Below are 21631 nucleotides of genomic sequence, written 5' to 3' on the forward strand. Positions count from 1 at the left end.
CGAGCCCCGGGCGGGAGGCGGCGCGCTGGGGGAGCCCGCGCCCATTGGCGGCCCGAGGGCGCTTGCGCGGCGCCGGCCCCGCTCCCGCCCGCCCCGGCGTGTGTCAGCCGGGCCATGGAGCGGCCGCCGCCGCCCGCCGGGCCCCGGGCACCACCGGCCGCGCCACCGGCACCGGCCCGCAGGGGAGGCGGCAGCGGCGGCGCGTCCGCCGGCAGCGCCCGGCGCCGCTGGGCGCAGTGACAGCGCTCCCCGGCCGCGCCGGCCCCCGCCCGCCCGTCTGCCGCCCGCCGCCGCCTGCGATGCTCAGTGAGTGGGGACCGGCCCGGGGCCGCGGCCCGGGGCCCGCACGGGGGAACGGGGGGGCGCGGGGGCGGGGCCGGCGGCGGGAGCGGGGCCCGGGCGGAGCGGGGCCGCCTCGTGGCGAGGCTCACAGGCCCGGCCCGGCCCGCGGCTCCCGGAGGGCGGCGGGGACACCGCGGGCGGGCGCGGCCCTGGGGCAGCCCCGGCTGCGGACGGGCCCGGCCCTGCCCTGCGCCGGGAGGTCGCTGGGGGGCCCCTGCTCTGATATCCTCCTTTCCCTTGGAAAGTGCGTGGGGTTAGCGAGCGTCTTCTTATCGCGCCATCTCTCTTCCCTTTTCTTTTTTTCCTCCTTTTTTTTTTTTTCTTTTTTTTTTTTTTTCTTTTTTTTAAATGTTGACAGGAGGAGGCTTTAACTTCGGCGTCCCTTCATCAGCGAGCGGCCCCAGGACGGGCGTGGGGCCCTCAGGGCTGCCGGCCCCGCTGTCCCCGGCAGGGCCCAAACGAGCCGTGCCCGGTCCCGCTCGGCCCGGGAAGGGCCCAGGGTGGCGGGGCTGGGGCTGGAGCCGGGGTGGTGTGAAGTGGCTGGAGGAAAGCCTGTCCCGCAGGGGACGTGGGTGAAGCGCTGCTTGGCACCGCCTTGGGGCCGCGGAGGGGTCGGGGGGAAACAATGTGGAATTGGCAAAGCGTCATTCCTGGATTGTGAGCCAGATCTCGGTCCAAATGCAAATGGATTCATGCTCTTTTAAAATCACAGCTGTTCCCTTTCTGCCTCTTCACGTGAATGCCACTGCTCAGGCAAAAGCCTTCTCTATAGTTCCTGCTATCCTATTTTCCTATTTTGCACCACCACCACCACCACCATGCTCTTCAAATCAACTTGTCTCGTTTACTTGTCTGTTTTTGTGAATTGCAGCTGCTGCATGTGTGACATCCCTTGGCTCTGAGTTCATGGTTACCTTCATATCAATTTATCCTTATCTCGTTCATTCTGAAATTCTGTAAATTTCAGATTATCCCAATGTCACAAATTTAAAAATTAAGACCTGTTTTTGTTGGTTGGCCCCAAATTTCATCTCTGGTGATAAAGGATAAAAGGTTTTTTTTCGCTGTCCATAACTGAGGCCTTAGACAGAGTTCTTATTAGGGAACATTCAAAAGCTGCTTTTGTTTTATGCTTTTATTGGTTTGGGGTAGGGTTAGGGTTTTTTAACTTAGCTCTCTGGTGCTCACAGGCCTTTCCTCAGTCTGTTGGAAGAAAGAAACTGGTGTCCCAGTGTCAGGACAGGAGTGCAGAGTCTTTAAAAGCAGTGTTTCCAGTGCTAGTTTTTAAGCTCTTTTTAGTATGTCTGTACTGGGATTATTTCAAACCCATGGAATCTGCCTAAACCTGTACCTGAAATGTAGCATAGGCGGGAAAATAATTTCCTTGGCCCAATGCTTAGTTCACAACTAATTTCCAGCTTTTCCAGGAAGGAGGAATTTGCGATGTGTTTTGCATTATTAGCCTCTGCTCTGGGTTTTTTCCTAGTGGTTTTGGTTCCTCAGAAGAAATTACCTTAACCTTTTTTCAGTGCTCCAGTTTGGAACCCTGCAGAAGATGCTGCATTGTAGCTCTGCATTCTCACAATGTGATCTTTCCTCTCTCTTTCCTTATGTATTTTGCTTATCAGTAAAATTAGTTAATGACATTACTATTTGTTATTCTCTTTGCCTGTTCAAGGAGAAGGAGACAGCTGGGACTTCTGAACAATTGTTTCAAGCTTTATGCATTTTGTAGACAAGGAACTCTATATGCTTTCAATTTGTTACATATTTTAGAGATTATCTTCAGTTATGAGAGCCAAAGTCTTAAAATTGATTGAAAGTTAAAAATGGCAAGCTCGTCCTTTTATGCCTTTAAATTCTGCATTATTGACCTGTTGTGAATTGGCATAGCTTGAACTAGGCTGAAGGCATTTCCATCCTTATGTTTATTTTATGATACACTCTAATTTTGATAAAGGGCTCAATAAAGAATATCTGTAGGAGTGTTGGTTTTGCTCTTGCACTTTTCATGAATGCTTTTCCTGCCTCGGTGACATTGTTCTTTGTAATGCTGAATGTGAAGTATGAAGGCGAAGTGAAGGAAGAAGCAAAGAGCTGAAATTAGAATGTGGGTGACAGTGTGTCTGATGCCAATGGGTGTTTCTTGGTGAAGATGCATTTCCTTAAGGTAGTTCCTGTTGTGTCACCTGGGAGCAGGGAAAAAATTCTTGAGATACTGCTGGTACCATCCCCTACTGTGACTGCAGGGGGGAGTACACGGGGTAGCAAGAAACTGTACAGATTTCATAAATGCCTCTGTTTATTGCCTAAATGCCTCGGTGTGGACCTGGACAAATCACTTGCACGTGAGTCCATGCTGCTGGCTGAAATGCAGAATGGTAACAATACATTGTGAAGCTTAGTTAAGGGTGTTTTTTAGGAGGATGCTAAGCTTCTGGTCTGTCCTTGTGTCCACTCTCCTTTGTGGTCTTGATAAGAGTTCTGGTTTTCCTACAGTTTTGTGCAGCAGAAGTGTTACACTTGAGACAGTGTCTCAGATATAAGTTCTTTAATTGCAGGGAAGATAAAAAGAAAGTTTACTTTTGGAGTGGAAAGAGGTGTTTTCCTTTTTATTTTAATGGGTCTATCTGGAAATGCTTTGAAAGCTCCCACCTGTTGATGCCCCTTCCACACCCTGAACAGTTACTTAACCTGTGGGAATCTTTATAAGGTTTTCACCCAAACATGTGGGTTTGCAATTCCATGTATCTGTTGAAAGTGAGCTATTGCTGAAACCTTGCATCCTCATCCACTTTTACCTAACTTCACAGAAGAGTTATTGTTCTAACAAGTGGAATAAGCACTAAAGTGTGCATGGGTATTAGAAAAAACTCATTTGTAATAATATTTTTAAAGCTGTTCTTTTGGTAGAAATAATGGTTCTTACAAAGGGAGGAAGGGCATCCTTGTCTCTTTCAGAGAAGTTGTTTCATCAGATTTAGCTGCTCAAACCAGGAAGCACTAGCACTCGGGAAACATTCATGTCATTGGTAGTTGGGCTGTAAGGTGTTGAACTATCTCCAGGCAGCCTTTACCTGGTGGTGTGATAGGAAAAAAAACCCAGTGGCTTAGCTCTATTTTATTTAAAGCCTTTTAGGTTATCTAGACTTTTGTGTAAAGTCAGTGGCTATTGTGAAGGATTGGTGCAGTCAGTGACTGCTCAAATAGCAAGGGAGCTATTGCATTAATCTTACTGAGGTTTATTACAAGCCAGAGGCTAAAAGGTAGCATTGGGCTCACTTTGATTTTGAGGTGCTTCCAAGTGGTGTTTGTGACGATGGCTTCCTAAGTGTATATTAAAAAACCTTCAAAGGTTTCTTTTTTTGTTTCATACTTTTGTAGGAGGGAAGCCTGGATAGGTCAAGGCAGGTGACAAAGACAGAAGGCTTTGCTTTTAATGTCCCTCTCTTTTTTCATGGGGAACCTATCTGAATGAAGTGCTAGAAGTTTGGCTCTAACTTTTAAGTTCAGCCAATAAGCTATTGCTTCTTGGACTCCCCAATTAGATTTGCTATATAAAGCCCTGTTTCCAAAATTTCTGTCTTTGTATGTTAATTTCTGATTCCACTGAATGTTCTGTAGGTTTTTTGTTGTTGTTGGTTGGTCGGTCAAGCAGAGGAAGCAGAAAATGACTGAAGATTACTCAAACTGCTGCTGTTGAAACTCAAGGAGGAAAGACATGCCCTTTTTATCAGCTGTTTTTAAGAAAAATGCTTCAGTTTGCCATTGCAGTTTTAGTCCAGAATGTTCAAAACTATTTTTGATTCCTCTGTGAAATCAGTAGAATTAGGCAGCAAAATATCTTCATGGGTCTACAAAATGTCTAGTTAGGCCATAGTGCTGAGAGACAAATCCCTGAAGATTCTGTTTCACACTTCAGCAATGAAAATACAGAAGTGTTTGTTTTCTGTCAGTATTAATGCAACTACGGTTCTAAGTTGATCTCAGCTTACCCTGTTAGAGTCTCATCACCTCTTTCTTTTCTTTTGAGGTCATGAAACGCGTACGCACAGAGCAGATTCAGATGGCAGTGTCCTGCTACCTCAAGCGCCGTCAATATGTGGACTCGGAAGGTCCCCTAAAACAAGGGCTGAGGCTGTGTCAGACTGCTGAAGAGATGGCAGCTAATCTCACAGGTAATCCTTTTCTATTTTCCATGACTACTTCTTGGCAGAGTCGTGAGCATGTGTGCTGGCAGCTATATGAATTTATCTGCACATATGGACGTTTTGCCTTTTGAAATTAAGAAATTTCTCACTGTTAAATTGGAGTGAATTATGATCTTTTGAAGAATGAAAATGTGGGTGGAAGTGTAACAAGGTGACATTTGTAGTCAGTGAAACATCAGGCTGAAATACCATGTGAGTGTAGTGGAAAATACATATATTTTATTCCAAATAATGTGAAATCTGGTGAGTAGGGGTGCTTTAGAATGAAGGGAAGAAGAACCTAGATGAGAAGGAAGTAGAAGCAGGAAATTCTGTTGTACCTTTGTACTCCAGCAGAGTTATATCATGTGAAATTAAAGTGATAAGGCTGTATCTTTTTCTGGCATAGTCAGCTTTATAGTTATGAGAAGTCTGCTCTGTCATTTGGGGGAAAAAACCCAAAATCTTCAGTGGATGAGACAAGGCATGCAGGGTGATAAACTTTCTTCTCTTTCTTAAAGACTTTTGAATCCTGTCACACTGTTGCTTTCCAAGTTGTGTCTGTGACAGTGTTCACTGTAATTATTATTTTTGTCTTAACAAATTCCTCTGCTCCTTGAGCACATATAAGTATTGGAGAGCTATGTGGACATTATAGAGATTAAATTTACTTGTAAAAGTAATAGAAAATACCGGGCTGACATTTGGGGTAAAAAAGCAAGGAGAAACTTTTTTCTGTCAATGAAACTGCTTAGATTATGACAGTATCTCAGGCAAAGGTGAGTGGTGGAGGTCCTTGTAATACAACTTGATTTGACAGAATGTTAGTGGCTATGTAACTGTTTGTGGCTAGATAAGACTGGATGCAGGAACAGATTTTCCACCTTTAGAGTATTTTATTATAGTTAACCATCCAAAGATGAGTAACCTGTAGGTGAGTGTCCAGGAAGACTCCCTCAGTGGCCTGGAGGAAATTGGACAATATTTCACTATTAGAAGCAACTTAATGTCTTAGTTCTTTTCATTTTCTTGCTTTTTTCAGCCTAACTATCAGAAGTTTATTGCAATCCCTAAAAAAGTACTGGGGAAGACGGGGAAAGAATGAAACCATAGTAAACTGATGAATTGTTTTTCAATGGGAGATTTTATTTGAGAAATGGGTAGAAAGGTTGGTGTCAAAACATGCTCAGAATGTGATACCAGCCATATGAGGAGGACACAGAAGTGTCTGAAGTAGTGGAGATGAACTGGATTACAAGCCCTTGCATGAGCATGTGGCCTTTCAATAAAGAGTGTGAATGAGTGTGTGTTTGGGGTTTGTCTTTTTTACTGACCTTCCACCAAATGTTATTACTAAATTTCATATTAATCTGTATCCTCTTGCCAGTGCACAGGTTTTGTGGATGGTGATTGAGAATTAAGTCATCAGTTTTCATTTGAAAATGGGCTGTTCTCATGTGTTCAGCTGCTTACTACTTCTTATCAAACGTGCTTGCAGTGAGCTGTCAGTGAGCATGCTGCAGCTCCATCAATGACTGTTAGAAAAGCAAACCCGAGCTTGTTACTTAATCTGACAACAGATGCTGAAAATACTTCCTGCTGCAGTCATCTTAGTTTTGCAAACTGAGTAAAAGCAGAGCAGATTGTAAAGCCTGCAGTGCTTTATTTTGGGGAAAGTGAGCAAATGTGTTTTTCTGAGATGTTTTTGCTTTTTCCTTAGCAAAACTCACCTTGCTTTTTATGTTCAGCTCTTTTGTTTGACTTTTAAATTTACTAGCCTGGGTGAATGGGACACTTTGGAGGGGACCTTGGAAAATTACCTGGTCCAACCTTTTCTGTGGGAAAGGGAGCCCAGATGAGATTATCTAGGATTCTATCTGATTATATCTGCAGTAAAATACAGCACAGAGCTTCCTTGTGATTATCCCATATTTCTCTAGAAAACAAGAACAGTATCTGAGGACAGAGTGAGTGGCCAAGGAACAGGTTCCTCTAATACTGCCCATAGCCCTGTTAGCACATATGGCTAGCTGAAATAGTGTACAATTATACATTACCCTCACCTAAAATAGGAATTATTTGGTGTTACAGAACATTTATAGTAGCCCCACATTTGTTGGCCAGAAGCAATTCTGCCAGTAGGCAGCACACAAGACCAGGTGGGTACTGTCCATATCCCTGATTTAGGAGTGAGTTCCTTTGAATTTCCTATCAGGTTGCATAGCTGGCTGCGCTTACTGGATGTGAAGGAGCAGATATTTCCAATAGATGTTCTTATGACCACTGGGGAAGGTGGAAAAGAAACTGTGATAGGTTTATTAATGTATGAAAAAGATATAGGCAGTGTTTTATTTCTACCAGGTGGAAAATGTGCATGAAATTTTACTCTTGCTTTGGAATCAGTTGACTTCTTGATCCTTTTTACAGTTCTAATTGGTTTAAAGTTTTGGGAAGGCAAAGAATTGGAATTTGTTAGAACTGTCTGGTATGTAGGGTTCATTTACCATCTGCTGGATAGGAATGACCTTTAGCGTCGTTACTGAAAGAATAGGCAATAATGGTTGCCCAGAGTGGCTGTTTCAGGACAGGTAGACAAAGATGATACTCCACTTTCTGTAGCTTGAAGTACACCTTAATTTTGGAATTAGGTTGCTTATGCAGAGAAAATTGTGGCATGGAGAAAATGTCTCAGGCCAATGAGTTGTGCTTGTGTAGCATGAGGAAGGTGGCAGAGCATTCCCATTCCTGCAGAAATGAGGCCACCAGATCTCTGTGAAGAGTTGACTGTTACATGTAATCCTGTGGTAGCCTAAGAGACAGGCCCTCATATTTCTGTATTTCTTTGCTTTTACAAAGAGTTATATGGGTGACATTGGAAACTGTCACTAAGTATTCTTGAGTTATTACGTGTGCATAATGCAGTTTACTTTCTCATGCTGAATATTGATTATAGTCAATTTTGCATCCAAATAGCAGAGCTTTTTACTTTAGCTTTTGAGTAGTACCAGTATGTGAGCCTGGAGTTCTTAACATCTTTGATTTTCTGAAGCAGCCAGGCTGTAGAAAGCTCAGTGTAGCTGTGCCTTTCAGCAAGTTACATTTGTTTATATCTAAACTGATTTAAGAGATGGTATCATACTGGTGCTGGAATCTGGTTTTGGTGTTGGAGTTGGTTTTTTTGGTTTTTTTCCCAAGAGAGGATGATGAGCTCAGCCCATCTCTCTGTTTCAAAAGCTGAATTCAGCTTGCCAGACATACCTCCTGTATTTATATAAGCTGAAGGAAGGTAAACCTGTGTCTTACCAGAGAGAGAGGAGTAGGGGAAGAATAGTGACAGGCTGCCTGTGTACCATGTGCTGATCTCTTTCTAATTAGAGGCATTGAGATGAGCTGGAGCCTGGCCTATCTCTCTTCAGCGTGTGAACATTTGATAATGTTGTTTATAGACTTCCCGGGCTGGCAGACTTCTGCCTCTGTGCATGAGCCAAATGCTGGAACAAAAAGCCCCCCAATCAATCAGGAGTAGAAAGGCAGAGGATGGAAAGTGGTGGCAGGGCAAAGGAGACTGAAATAAATTGAAGTGAAAGTAATAAAAATAGGGAGTTTGGAGGGGAAGAGGTTCATGATTAAAAAAAAAATGGAAGGGAAAATAGTTAAACTGCTTGCCCTCTTGTGCTCTATTTAGAACAGCAGAACTTGGGTTTCTAATCACTGGTATTTGCATGTGCTTGGGGTTTCTCGATGCATGTCTGTAAACTTGCACAAAGTCCCCTGCAAATTCCAGGCTGTTAGCAGAACAGCAGTGCTTTGGTGCCAGAGAAGGAGAAGCCAATTCCCTTTCTAAACAGTTTGGAAGAACTTTTTCCAGAGTCTGGTTCTGAAAAACAGTTTAACACAGTCTGAGGAGACCATAACAACTGGGTTTGTGGTCAGTTGCCAGCTACCCCTTAACCTAAAATCCTCAGGGAGGAGGGTACATTTTGGTTAAAAATTACTAAGTGTTTGCTTAGAGATTGAGTGTTTTCTCCACCACCTCTGTGAGAGTTAATGAATGATAACAATTATAATGACTGGGACAAGAAATTTGAGAATCTGAAGTTATGTCACTTTAGACCTGTTCATGGTGGTTGGTGGGACTCACTGAAAAGGAAACTGTATTTTGGAGAAAGTTGTATGTTGCTTTCCTCCTCTTTTCTGAGCATAAAGTTGTAAAACCACCATTGTAGAACTTCTAAGGGGTCTGTGATGGTTGTAACTCTGAATTTCTTGGGAATTTAAGGTTGTATTTGAAAACTTGAAAATGTATTCTAGGTGGAGCTGAGATTTATAGAGTGGGGTTTGGCTTTCAATATATTTTCTCATTCATGATCTGTGTAGGTGGTTAATGCCATGTTTAAATGCTTTGGACTGTGTCGTACTTGGATGGTTTGAAAGATGAAATGTCATCTGAGTGGCTGCATACCTTGGAAATTTTGAGAGGTTTTGTTTTCAGACACATGTGTAAAAATCCTTAAATCCTCATGTAATTTTTGTTCCTTGTGTTTCACAGTCCAATCTGAGTCTGGTTGTGCCAACGTTGTGTCTGCAGCTCCCTGCCTGGCGGAGCCACAGCAATATGAAGTACAGTTTGGACGATTACGCAATTTTCTGACAGGTAAATCAGGAAGCAAGGAAGAGGAAAGTAGCTGGCTTTTTTTGTCATTTCAATGAGTAAAGCTAAAATTCAGAATCATGTCTCTAATGATGTTTTGATTTCTAGTTTTGAAATTGCAATTAAATTAGAAATATTTAATTTTTCTTTTTTTTAATTGTTTTCTGTGTACTTAATAGCTCTGAGTTTTGTAGATGGCTGGCTCTTTGCTCTTTCTTGTTCAAGCATTTGCCCTTTGTAGGTCTTTTAGACAAAACCCTATTTACACAGGACAGGAAGGAAAATTAGTATTTTATGTGAAAGGCAGGTAACTAAGAAATGACTGTCATTCTCTGTTGTCTCCTAATTTAATATTTTTAATTTTATTCATAATTGCCTTGTTTTTATGATGGTCTGGATTTTTAAGGGAGAATCTGTTCCTGTAAATTCAGCTGTACTGGCTTTGAGACTGGAGCAATTCAGCAAAGTAAAAAAAAAAATCTTACTCCATAATGATATAGAAGACAAATCTATCTTTTTTCTTTCTTTTTCTTTTTTTTTTTTTTTTTTTTAATTATTCTATATCTTTTTTTAAAAGGTAATACTCTTGGGAATGTCCTTATTTCTTCTATAAGTCCCCAACATGAGAAGAAGAAAGCAGATACATTTGTCCAGTAGAGATTTGATCCTAGTGTGCATAACATCCAGATTATTATTGTTATTATTATTGTTGTTGTTATTATTATTTCTGATAGTTTTGGAAGGGAAGGGAGCAGGAAGGCAAAGGCAGGAAATAGTGAATTATTGCAGCCTTGCTGCCTACAGCAGTTCAGTACCCTTGCACTTTAGTATTTGAAGTAAATCCTTATGGTTTAATAGATTTTTAGAAGTACAATAGCTGCGTTCAGTGCTTGGTGAAGTGCTTGCTTAATGCTTGATGAAGTGCCAGGTTTGGTGTTCAGGTTGACTTTTCATCTTTTTTGTCCCTCTTGCTCTAGTTTGATATCTTACACACATGAACTGTCTCTGTTTGTTCAAGGCTTGCCAGCCAGCCACAAGGCACAGCAGGACACTTCCCATTTCTGTGATGCCTGCCCCACTGAGGACTGGGCAGGGGATTAGTGACATGGAGTAACTTAACTAACTAGTCTTTAGTTCAACCACCTGCTCAAAGCAGGGCAAGATGGGTGTTTGATCAGGTTGCTCAGAGCCTTTTTCAGTCAGGTTTAGAAAATCAAACACTCTGGAGGTTGCTGTGCATCTCTGTGGCCCTGCTGCAATTCAGTGAGAATTTCCTTGTAGCAGCTTGCCTGTTGTCCTTCCACTGAGCATCTCTGGGCAGAGGCTGGCTCCTTCTCCTGTATAATGTCCCACTGGGTACTGAAGGCAAGCAGTTGAATACCCCCTTATTCTTCAGACTAGACAGAACCAACTCCTGTAACCTCTTCCTATGTTCCTAGGGAACGTGGTTTTTTTGTTCCTGTTTCTGCCAACTTCCCATCTCTTCCCTTTTTCCCCTACTGCAAAGTTTCATTTTTGGACTAGTTCACCTGTGGAAAAAAAGAGACCTGCTGACTGCTTAGGGCTTTTACTACATGCAGACCACTGTTTTCACTGCCTCTGGCCCAGTTTCAGTGGGATAGGAAGGAGAGTGATGCTCAAGCGTGCAATTATGTATGTGTACACTGCACAGCACACATACTCTGTAGTTACTCCTGTAGAAATGAGAGAGGCACAATATGGACTAGAGAAAGTCTGAAAGAGTGCTCAGCACAAAGGAAAAATAAATTAATGGAAAGGGAGAAAAGAGAATATGCATTGGTGAGTGGCAGGAGGAAGAGCATGTTGAAAAGCAGCAATGCTTTTTGCATTTTGAAGATTAACACATGTTTGAAGATCAGCAGTGCCTATTTGTTTTCCAGTAATTTGGACCATTTGGTCCTGTGGTAGTAACTCATTGCAGCCCTGTTTGTTGCTATGGTGTTGGGCAGGGCTCCACTCCTCTCAGCTCCCTGCAGCTGGCAAACAGCCCCAGAGAAGCTGGGGAAGGAGGGCTGGAGCTGTTGCACAGATCAGCCTCTGCAAGGTACAGCACAGCCTAATCGGGGTTTGTTACACTGTGTACTAGGAATTACTGCTGGGATTTGCCTTGGCAGAGAGAGGAAAGCATGTACACGAGTAGGCACAGAAATAAAACAAGAGTACAGCATATTGCAGTACATTCTGGAAACTGTAGCTTCCTTTCCCCTGGAGACTAATCAGTTCCATCCAAAGCACCACATTCACATTTTACTGAAGCTGAGAGAAAAAAAGCCACCAAAGCTCAGACCAGTCAAGCTAGATAAATAATTTTGGCTTAAATACTTAAAATACTCTTTTAAATATAATTAATAAATTTTAAAGTTAATTTATTATGATAAACAAAGGGTACAAAAGGCATACTATTTCTCTTGAAATAAATGGGGAACATTCAATGTAATGTATTTTATGAGGTGGTATATTATTAGCTATCCCACACCTGAAAAGGGTTTTGAAATCTCTGCATTTTGTTCTGACAAGATTCCTCACTGATGTGGCAATCTCTGTTGTACCTCCTTTAGGTGACAGAAGAGGTTCGCTTAGATATGCCAACAGATGTCTCTTTTTGCTTGCTCTCTGATGTCGCTGTCAAGGCTTTTTCAATAGTCATCCTTGCTCTATTTTACTCCCAGTAGGAAGTGGTTTGAGCAGTCATTCAAAAATTGTTGTTGTTTTTTTTTTGTATAGATTCAGATTCTCAGCACAGCCATGAAGTGATGCCTCTTCTATATCCCCTCTTTGTCTACCTCCATCTGAACATGGTCCAGAATGGCCTAAAAAGCACAGTGGACAGTTTTTACAGCCGCTTCCATGGCATGTTCTTGCAGAATGCCAGCCAGAAGGATATCATTGAACAGTTGCAGACTACCATGACTATTCAAGATATCCTGTCCAACTTGAAGCTCCGGGCTTTTCTGGACAACAAATATGTCATCCGCCTTCAAGAGGACAGCTACAACTACCTTCTTCGCTACCTCCAAAGTGACAACAACAACGCCCTGTGCAAAGTCCTGACCTTGCACATTCACCTGGATGTGCAGCCTGCCAAGAGGACTGACTACCAGCTCTATGCCGGTGGGAGCTCCTCACGCAACGAGAGCAACGGCCTGGAGCCCAGCGACGTGCCAGCTTCCATCCTGCAGAATGAGGCAGCGCTGGATTTACTGCAGGACAGCATTAAACGTGTCAAGGACGGGCCTCCTTCCTTAACCACCATCTGTTTCTATGCCTTCTACAACACGGAGCAGTTGCTGAACACTGCAGAGATCTCACCAAACAGCAAGCTGCTCGCTGCTGGGTTCGATAACTCCTGTGTGAAGCTGTGGAGCCTGCGCTCCAGGAAGTTGAAATCTGAGCCCCACCTTGTTGATGTGTCCCGCATCCGTTTGGCTTGTGACATTCTGGATGAGGAGGTCTGGATACCCTTTTTTTCCCCCTTGTTCCCCTTCTGCTGACCTGTTTTGAACATGGATTGTTGAGTATCTACTAATGTCTTAGGGAACTCTGAGGCTATTGCACAACCTGTCAGCCTTGATACACAGATTTTATAACCTACTTTCATCCTTCTTCCATGCAGTGGTTGTAAATGCTAAAATGAGGTGCAATCAGTCTGTGCTGATGTCATAGTTTGTTAGTCCTAGGTGCTGGTCCCCCTCCTCCAGCTGTCCTTGAACAGATGACAGTAGACAGGCAACCAAGAAAGGACAGGTGACCAGAGTAGGCTCCCTTCCCTGAGGAGCATGGAGCCTTCTTTGGGATGGGAGGATGAAAAAAGGGAATGTAGGCAATGAAGGAAAGTAGCTCAGAACAACCAGGCAGAAGAGTGGAGAGAAGGGCAGAGACACAGGAAGAGGAAAATAGAGACATAGTAAGGAAAGAGCTAAAGAAGTCTGATCAGATGCCTGTGTGCAAAGCTGTATTTCAGGGATCACCTTCATTTACCAGAGGGCAAGAGTTATGGAAAAATTATGCAAAATGTCTCTGTTAAGGAATCTGAAATGCAGAAACTTCAGAGGCTTCTTACTCCAGAGTGCTGGAGATGAGGATAGTGATGCCTGTACCTTCACTTTACATGCAATGCTAGATGGCAACTTCTGCTTGACCTTTTTTTTTTTTTTTTTTTTCTAGTCACACCCTTCCTTTCCTCTCCACACAACTGCCCAAGTAGCAACTTACATCTAGTTAGTGATCAAAATTTTCAGTCTTCCGTTGTTTAATCGCTTTTCTCGTTAAAAAAAACAACTCATTTGTTCTTGTGTTGGGTGTTTAGCAGGAGAGACACCCTTTTTTTCACTGTTTTTTCTTCTAAAAAATACTTAGTGGCAAGGTTCTATTTTTTTTAGAAGAGTGCCAAGAGCTTGGTGTATTCAGGGATCTGTGATTAGGGATTGCTTTGTTAAACAGCTTGAGGAAAGAGGCAGGCATCAAGGTGAGGCAGCACAGCAGCATGTTCACTACTTCCCAGGTTAACCCTTTTTGCAGAGTGAGCAGGTAAGTGGGTCAGACTAGCACAAAATGGAGCTGTGGACTTATTATCATTATAAACTGCAAGAGTTCATAGGGCATGTGACTTTGTGTATTGCCCATCATGGAAGTCAAATGTTAGGAACTTGCAACAGGGGAGAGTTTGCCTGGTAAATCAGCAGGTTAACTTCTTTGGCTCTGGACTGTGGAAAAGTGCAATATTACCAGGTTATCAGACCGTGTGTATTGGCTTTCTTTGGAAGGTAGTCATCGACTTGCATATTGTACATGTAATAGGCAACAGCCATGAAATCCTGAATGCAAATAGCTTTTGGTGGCTATTAGATGTTTTGTCTGCCCTGCAGTTTTTGTGCACAGGTCTTAAGCCAAAAACTAGTCAAAAACCAGCACAGATCAAACAGCACATCATTGCCCTGGAAAATTTCCACCACTGACAAAACAAATAGTGACCTGAGCAGGAGTTCAAAGTTGAGGGAGGATACCAATATCAGCCTGAACACAAACTTGGTTATCAAATGCAAATGAAAGCCCCTTGACTACAAGGAAATGCATTCAGTCATCTGGGAGCCCTAAGTGAAAATACACAGGCACCCACAGCATTGCAGGTGGGAACAGGCCAGCACTTGCTTTGATGCCATGGGAGAGGAAGCCAAAGATACCAAGACCAAACCAGACTACCTTGACTGGGCTGCAGCTCAGTGTGAGCAGAGGGTGTATTTCAAATTGTCACTGCAGTCTGATCAGTAGTAATTCACAGGGATAAAGCTGATATAAACTTTGACATAGAACAAAAATTCTGAATGTGCTTTGACATTATTTCTGTGAGTTCCATAGAATAACTTGTGGGGATGTTAAAATTTGGTTTGGTTGATTTCTTTGTTGTTTAATTAGCTTTGGATAATGTATTTAAATACGTAATGCATTAAATAAGTAGTCTTCAGCCTGTTTTTTTTTATTTTCTGTGAGGAAAAGATCCTTCCTTTTATGAAGTCACAAAGGTCTAAAATCATGCTAGTTTCAGTGGATGTTCAAGGTGGCACTAATTCTTCTTGTGAAGGAGTGTGTGTATATATATATAAATTAGGTTGAGACTTAGCAAATGTGTTAGAACAACATTTTTTCCTAGTCTATGTGAAGCCTTTGTGTCACTAAGGTCAAAATCGTCTTGTAGATGTAGTCTTACTAAATTTTACTCAGTGTGGTGCTGCACTGTACTTCACTAGTGTAGTTTTACTTCTTGCAAATAAGAGAGGCTTACTATTTTGGGATACAGTAATTCTGTTTTATAGTATTATCTCACAAATGCTACTTTATAGTCTCTCTTACTTTGGATTCAGTATAAAAATGGAGTTTTGTAGCTGTACAAATGGTGTATTGTCTGTCTCTTTGCAATTTTACCATGCTTGTTGCTGGTACTCCATAAATCAACATCAGAAAATAATGCTGTGTTCCAAGCCACAATAGTGCCAGCCTTTAAATCCTGTGAAGACTAAGACTTGACCCCATTTAGCTCTGCTTCTAAGGTTCTGCTTTTAAGTAGCGGTGGTCCTTCAAGTGGTAATGAGTGGGGATGATGCTGACACCTTTTTTGATGGCAGATGGGAGGGAATTCTGGAAGGAGCAGTAAAAAATCTCCTGCAAAGAGAGCCATCCTTCCTCATCGTTCCTTGCTAGGGCATCTCTGCTGTAGGAAGAGATCTTCCCTTTTGACATCTTAAGAGCACTGCAGGATGAGAGAGATGATGACACTCAGGAAAACCTGGTACTGGTTAGAAAAAAAAAAAAAAAAAAAAAAAAGGGAGGAATGTGAGATTATGGCTTGTTTTTCTTTGAGGCTATCATTGTTGCTTTTTGAGGCTTGGTGGCTGCACTTGCAGCTGCCTTGCTAATCTGGTCAGCAGACTAACTTGCATAGGGAGGAAACTGAAAACTGGTGATTCCAAAGCATTATAGATGTAGTGTTTTCAGTGAGCCGTGACAGGAGTGTGCAGTTGTGCTCAATGGGTGTCAAACAGAAAGATAAGATTTGCTACCTGTGACCGTATAGGAGTGTGGGTTTCAATGCTGCAGAAGGTGTTGTCAAATCTCCTGGTAATACAAGGAGGGAAGAGGAGGTGCTTGCAGACAGCCCATGTAGCCTTGTATTTGAATGCACAACATTAAGTACCCGGACTTGAAAAATTTGCAGAAAACATAGTACAATACAGGCTGCTTGAATGGGCTTCCACTGGTAACTTGTCAGGAATCTTATGGTCATAATTAAATAGTATAAAATGTTGCAGATATCAGCCATTCTCCTTTAATGTGGTAACACAGTCTAGAGATGCTGTGGATTCCAGTGTGCCATGCTCTATCTGAGGTAGAAAAGCAATTTGAATAAGAATGGGGCTTTGCATGCCAGAGCCTGCAGTTTCTCTCTGCCTCACCTCCGTAGCAGAGATGAAGTTGGCTTCCAGCCGCATCATAAAGTTCCCATGGGCACTGACTATGAAGAGAAGCAGCGTTGCTAAATATGGCTTGCTGCCTGCTATGTAACATGCTGCTGAGATGGAGAAAGGCAAGGAGATAGCCAAGTCAGAGTTTGCTCACCTCCAGCCTGAAATTTGAAACCACTGGATGAGAAGCACTTTCTGGGCTATTGCTAAGTCTGAAGCCAAACTGTCTGTGAGTCCTGAGGTCAGGGAGGTGGGAGATAGAGACTTGCTTACAACACACCGACTTCTGCTGCTCTGACTTCTGCTGGTTGTCAACAGTCCAGAAGCCCTGGGGAATTGGGTTTCCTCTCAAGGCAGGAAGTGCTCCTTCTGCAGGAAATGGGCCAGTCTAAGATGATAAATGTTAAAGGGGCTGCTCACAAACAAAAGGATGTTGTGTTGAATTTGATGTGCAGAGATTGTCTGTGAATGAGTGTTACTGATTCAGTACTGAGGAACAGTGTCTGCCTGACAGCCCTGAGGAGAGGTGATCTCAAGCTACTACACAGGTGCACCCCAAGCAAGGGTTATCTTGCACTGTCAGTGAGACCCCAGCTTGTCAGGCAAGGACATCTCTGAGATCTGTTGAACCCTGTGTAGTCTGTAGCCTTTGAATGTCAAGAGGTGCTACCTGAGCAGGCTTTTAGAGACTCTGACCTTCCATCGGGAGATTCCTTTAGCACAGCTCACTGAATAATCTTTAAACACAAAAGCCTTTTCTTGTTGACTATCTGCCCTGGTACTTGAATTGAAGAATAACAGGATAGAAACGTTTCCAGTGCCATCTTTTTGTGATTATTCATCTTCTCCTACACCAAAATAGATACATTGACCTAAATAAGCTGCATACCTTTGCTGTTCTTGAAGGCTGTTCTTTGAGAGTGAGGATGTGAAAGCATCCTGATGCAGCTTGCAGGGAGAAATAGATGTTAGAGCCTCGCTGAGTTTCTGTTCACATACAGGGTTAAGAAAGAATGTTAAGTAGACAGCTTGTCAAAAATGCCTTGTCTTTCCATCTCTTGCCTTTTTTTAAAGACATCTGTGATTGTTTCCCTCTACTGTGAGATTCACTTCCAACAATGACCACACAAAAAGAGTAGATGCCAAGATCCGTTTTTAACATCTTAGCCAAATGTTTTTAGTAGAGTGGATGGAGACTATGCATATGTTTTTAGCAAAACGAAAAATGTCATTAAATATTTTTTCCCCTCTGTGCCTGCAGTCTGAGGTTAAGATGCCTTCTGGACTGAGCATAAGGCTACCTAAATTGAAGATAATGCCTTTATAGAAAGTCTTATCTCACCATCTCTTTCAGTATTCACTTGGAGCAAATGCACCAGCAGTGTTGTGTCTCAGAGTTGTACAAACTGTGCCATATCTAAAGTAAATAAAGTAAATCATCTAACTCCTTCTTATGAATACCTTCCTGTATTAATAACCTTGTGGAGTTTTTTATATTTGTTGAATGAATAAACATGCTTTCCTTCCTTATTTCTTTTTCTTCTTAATGACCAGGAGGAAGAGGATGACAACACAGGCACAGAAATGAAGATCTTGAGAGGACACTGTGGACCTGTGTATAGCACGAGATTCCTTTCAGACAGTTCAGGACTCTTATCTTGTTCTGAGGACATGTCCATCAGATACTGGGACCTCGGAAGTTTTACAAACACTGTGTTGTACCAAGGACATGCCTATCCCGTCTGGGATTTGGATATCAGCCCCTGCAGCCTGTACTTTGCCAGCGGTTCCCATGATCGCACCGCGAGGCTCTGGTCATTTGATCGGACGTACCCGCTGCGAATATATGCGGGCCATTTGGCCGACGTGGACTGCATCAAGTTCCACCCCAATTCCAACTACTTAGCCACGGGCTCCACGGACAAAACCGTGCGCCTGTGGAGCACCCAGCAGGGCAACTCCGTGCGGCTCTTCACCGGGCACCGGGGCCCCGTGCTGGCGCTCGCGTTTTCCCCCAACGGGAAGTACCTGGCATCGGCAGGCGAAGACCAGCGGCTGAAGCTGTGGGACTTGGCATCAGGAACTCTTTACAAAGAACTGAGGGGGCACACAGACAACATAACCAGCCTTACTTTTAGCCCTGACAGTAGTTTGATTGCTTCAGCGTCAATGGACAATTCCGTTCGGGTCTGGGACATTCGGAACACTTACTGCAACGCCCCCGCGGATGGGTCTTCCAGTGAACTGGTTGGTGTATATACCGGACAGATGAATAATGTACTGAGCGTACAGTTTATGGCCTGTAATCTTCTTCTAGTGACTGGAATTGCACAAGAAAATCAGGAACATTAATTCTGCTTTTTGTCTTAGGGAAGTGAGTGGGTGTCTTCAATGCCAGAGTCCATTGCAAACTGAGATTACTGACTGTGAAACACTTTTTCTTCCTCTTCCCCCTTGACAGGCATGTTCAGAGTGATGCAAATGCTTTAAGATGTCACAAAAATGCCTGTGCTGTTGAACAGAATAAGGAAAAAAAGGAGGATTGATGAAAATACATATACATTCTAATTTTGTACTTGTAGGAATGGGAGAAAGGGGAGTAAATCCAGTAGCTTGGGGAAACTGAAAGCTTGGTCCAGACAAGTGAAACTGCCAACCAGATAAGCTGGTGACCTGCACTTAAATATCCTTCATTGATTGATGGGCACATCTTACCTACTGTTAATTCGGCTTGAGTGTGTGGAGAACTACTGGCCCAGTGGTTTTTATTTTGTTTTGCTTTTGCTTTCCTGGTATTGCAGAGGACCAGCATTTTTAAGACCCTTTTATTAAAAGAACATTATATATTTTCTACAGTGATAGTGGTCCTGAATATTTCAGCTCCCTATAGCACTTCTGGAATATTTTGGACTAAATAAGTAGAAAATAGCCTTGTTCTTTTTTAGTAAGGGCAAGGAAATCTGACCTCAGTTGGGGCCCATCTCTGCATTGTTGTTTGGGTTTGGTTCCTGGTACTAGCTGTGATTATGTGTATTTATGTTCCATTAATTAGGAAATTTTCTGACTCTGGTTGCACTGTGTTTTGAGGATGGGAGGACAGTGGGGACAGAGTGGTGGCTTTAAGGATAATGAACAACAACTTGCCTTGTCTAGAGGGAGGGCACCATAGAACGGAAACGGCCAAGTTTGGACTCCTAATGGAAACAGGGCATGGCAACCCACCACTGCACCTCACAGAAAGATTTCCATAAATGGAAGTTGGCAGTCTAGGAAGAGGGGGATGAGGAAAAACACACAAAATGACATGGGAAGAAGTAGTTTTACTAAATTATTGTGTGTACACAGAGGCAGCTCTGCCAGTGTTGGATTTTTCTCAAATGTTGCAATACCGGTTTCATGAACAGTTTGTGAGATAAATCATCAGCATTTACAAGGATCTGCAGAAAAAGCACGTTCTAGTTTGTCATTTGGAGAGATTAAATATTTCTGCTTTCTGGAAAGAGTTATTTTGTATTTTGTTTTCTATTAAAAGCATTTAGTTTAAAAAGAAAAATAAAAGTTGTTTGGTCCCTTTCTGGGAGATTCGCTCTGACTTGTATGAGAAGAGAACAGCAGCTTCCCCTACACTGCCAGATCCCACTTGGAGGCTGAATCTGGTGATCTTGCTCACTTGGTACTGTTTTGATGTCACTCTGCTTGCTTTCCACAGAGCTGATGGGACATGTCATGGTGTGGGCTATTGATACAGCTTTGTAGGTCAGCCGATGTGTATGTGGAGGATCTAGGTATCCCCTGAGGTTAACACTATGCACCAAAAGGCCTCATTCTGTAGCACTACATGACCTTTACTTTGTGGTTTGATCTTTCAAAATGGCTGTTACAAGCAGATGTCTTCTAGACAGGCTGTGGGTATTAAATGATAATTCCCATCAGCTTCTCTCAGCCCTTCTGGATTTTCATGAGAAAAATCTCTTGAACATCTAAACAATCTTAAGAGTTCAGACAACAACTCACTGTTGCAATTTCATTTTATATGTATAAATCTTTTACCAGGAAAGTGTTTGACCTTTCTGACATTAAGCCCGGCATGTGCTGCCCTCAGTGCTGGGAGTACCCAAAACTCCTCTGTACACCTGGAGCTGAATGGCACTAATGATCTTGTGACAGCTGCATGTCAGAAGTGTGAAGCAGTTTAACAATCCCAGACCAGGACTGGGCATGTTGAAGAAAAATGTATGGAAGATGGTTGTGTTGCTGATGCTTTGTGCTATTCTGGTCTCTACAGAGACCCCCTTCAGCTCTGTTGAGCCAATACTGCTCACCAGACCAAACACATGGTATTCTTCAACCTTCAGTAATCCCTCTAGTTGTTTTGAGTGGTTTTGCTCAGTTCTGTAGATTCTAGCCCAAAGATTTCATTGTGAAATGACTGTTTTGGCTGAATGCCTGTGTGAATACCCAGGAAGGATATGGCCCACCAGTGCTCACTGGAACTCATTTTGCTGTTTGTTGCCATATGTCCTGAGCAGTGTTTAGATTTAGAGCAGCTGGAGTTTTGGCCCTAAAGTAGAGCAAACAGCAACCAAAAGAGGAAGGGAGGGGGAGAGAGTAGGGGGTAGGAGGCAGAAATAAGAACAAAATGGGCAGAGAACAAAATTTGCTATTAACATCTTACTTCTACAGCAGAATTGGGTTCTTTATTACTTGGTTTGCTCTGAAGTATTGCATGTAGAAGTGGCAAGAGTAAAGAGACTTCAGAAACAAATCCTGTTATATGCACATAGGCTAAAAGATGTAAAAGTGATTCCTGAATTGTTGGAAAAACAATCGCTAATTACTTGCTTCAAACCTATAAATAACAGTGTACTGTGTGGAGAGTTTTTAGTGCTCTTTGAAGGAAGCTAGGAAATAATCTAGACTATAAAAAACATCTGCAGTTGATTGACAAGCTGAATTTCAAGGTAGAGTTGGGAGGAAAGTATGAGTGGAGGGAAGGAATACCATAAAGTCTAGCAAAATTCAGACTGTAGTCTCTATTAGCTATCTAGTTCAGAAATAAGTATGCATGCACAGACCACTTTCTATTTTAAATATATACCAAAAACCAGAAAAGCACTTAAGTTAACATGGTTAAGCACTCAAGCATTTAGAAACATCATAGCAGGATCTTGCAGTTTGTGTGTCCATGTGTGACATAGTTCTCAGTTGGGTAACTCAGTCCTCCTTCCCTTGCAAAACTTTTTACTTCATGTGCCTCCTGGGTGATGCACAAGGGCACCAGGCACTCCATGGTACCAGCCAGTGGCTGTCAGGAGTTACTCAGAAAAAGAGGACAAATGGACAGCGGTCCTTTCATGATTTACACGATCCTTAAGTGTGGTGGGGTTTGGGGTTTGTTATAATAGACCACTGGCACTGCAGGCTATGTAGCTGCTGCTGATGTATTTAGTTTCATCTAAAACTGACTCATC

The 21631-nt window shown here is 42.8% G+C and overlaps 1 protein-coding gene across 1 annotated transcript; it reads left to right on the plus strand.

The window, feature by feature from the left end:
• The first annotated feature begins 262 nt into the window (after positions 1 to 262).
• TAF5L (TATA-box binding protein associated factor 5 like) lies at positions 263 to 19722 on the plus strand. The gene is made up of 5 exons (XM_083857473.1): positions 263 to 306; positions 4376 to 4520; positions 9082 to 9186; positions 11929 to 12653; positions 17715 to 19722. The coding sequence occupies exons 2-5, from the start codon at positions 4379 to 4381 to the stop codon at positions 18510 to 18512; spliced, it is 1770 nt and encodes a 589-aa protein (XP_083713599.1). The 5' UTR covers positions 263 to 306; positions 4376 to 4378; the 3' UTR covers positions 18513 to 19722.
• The last annotated feature ends 1909 nt before the right edge of the window (positions 19723 to 21631 follow it).

This window comes from Zosterops lateralis (genome assembly GCF_965231275.1).
Source record: "Zosterops lateralis genome assembly, chromosome: 3".
Classification (NCBI taxonomy): Eukaryota; Metazoa; Chordata; class Aves; order Passeriformes; family Zosteropidae; genus Zosterops; species Zosterops lateralis.

Coding starts and splice junctions, on each gene's coding strand:
- TAF5L (XM_083857473.1), top strand. CDS start 4,379: ATGAAACGCGTACGCACAGAGCAGATTCAGATGGCAGTGTCCTGCTAC. Junction 4,521..9,081: donor GATGGCAGCTAATCTCACAG/GTAATCCTTTTC, acceptor TGTGTTTCACAG/TCCAATCTGAGTCTGGTTGT. Junction 9,187..11,928: donor ATTACGCAATTTTCTGACAG/GTAAATCAGGAA, acceptor TTTTTTGTATAG/ATTCAGATTCTCAGCACAGC.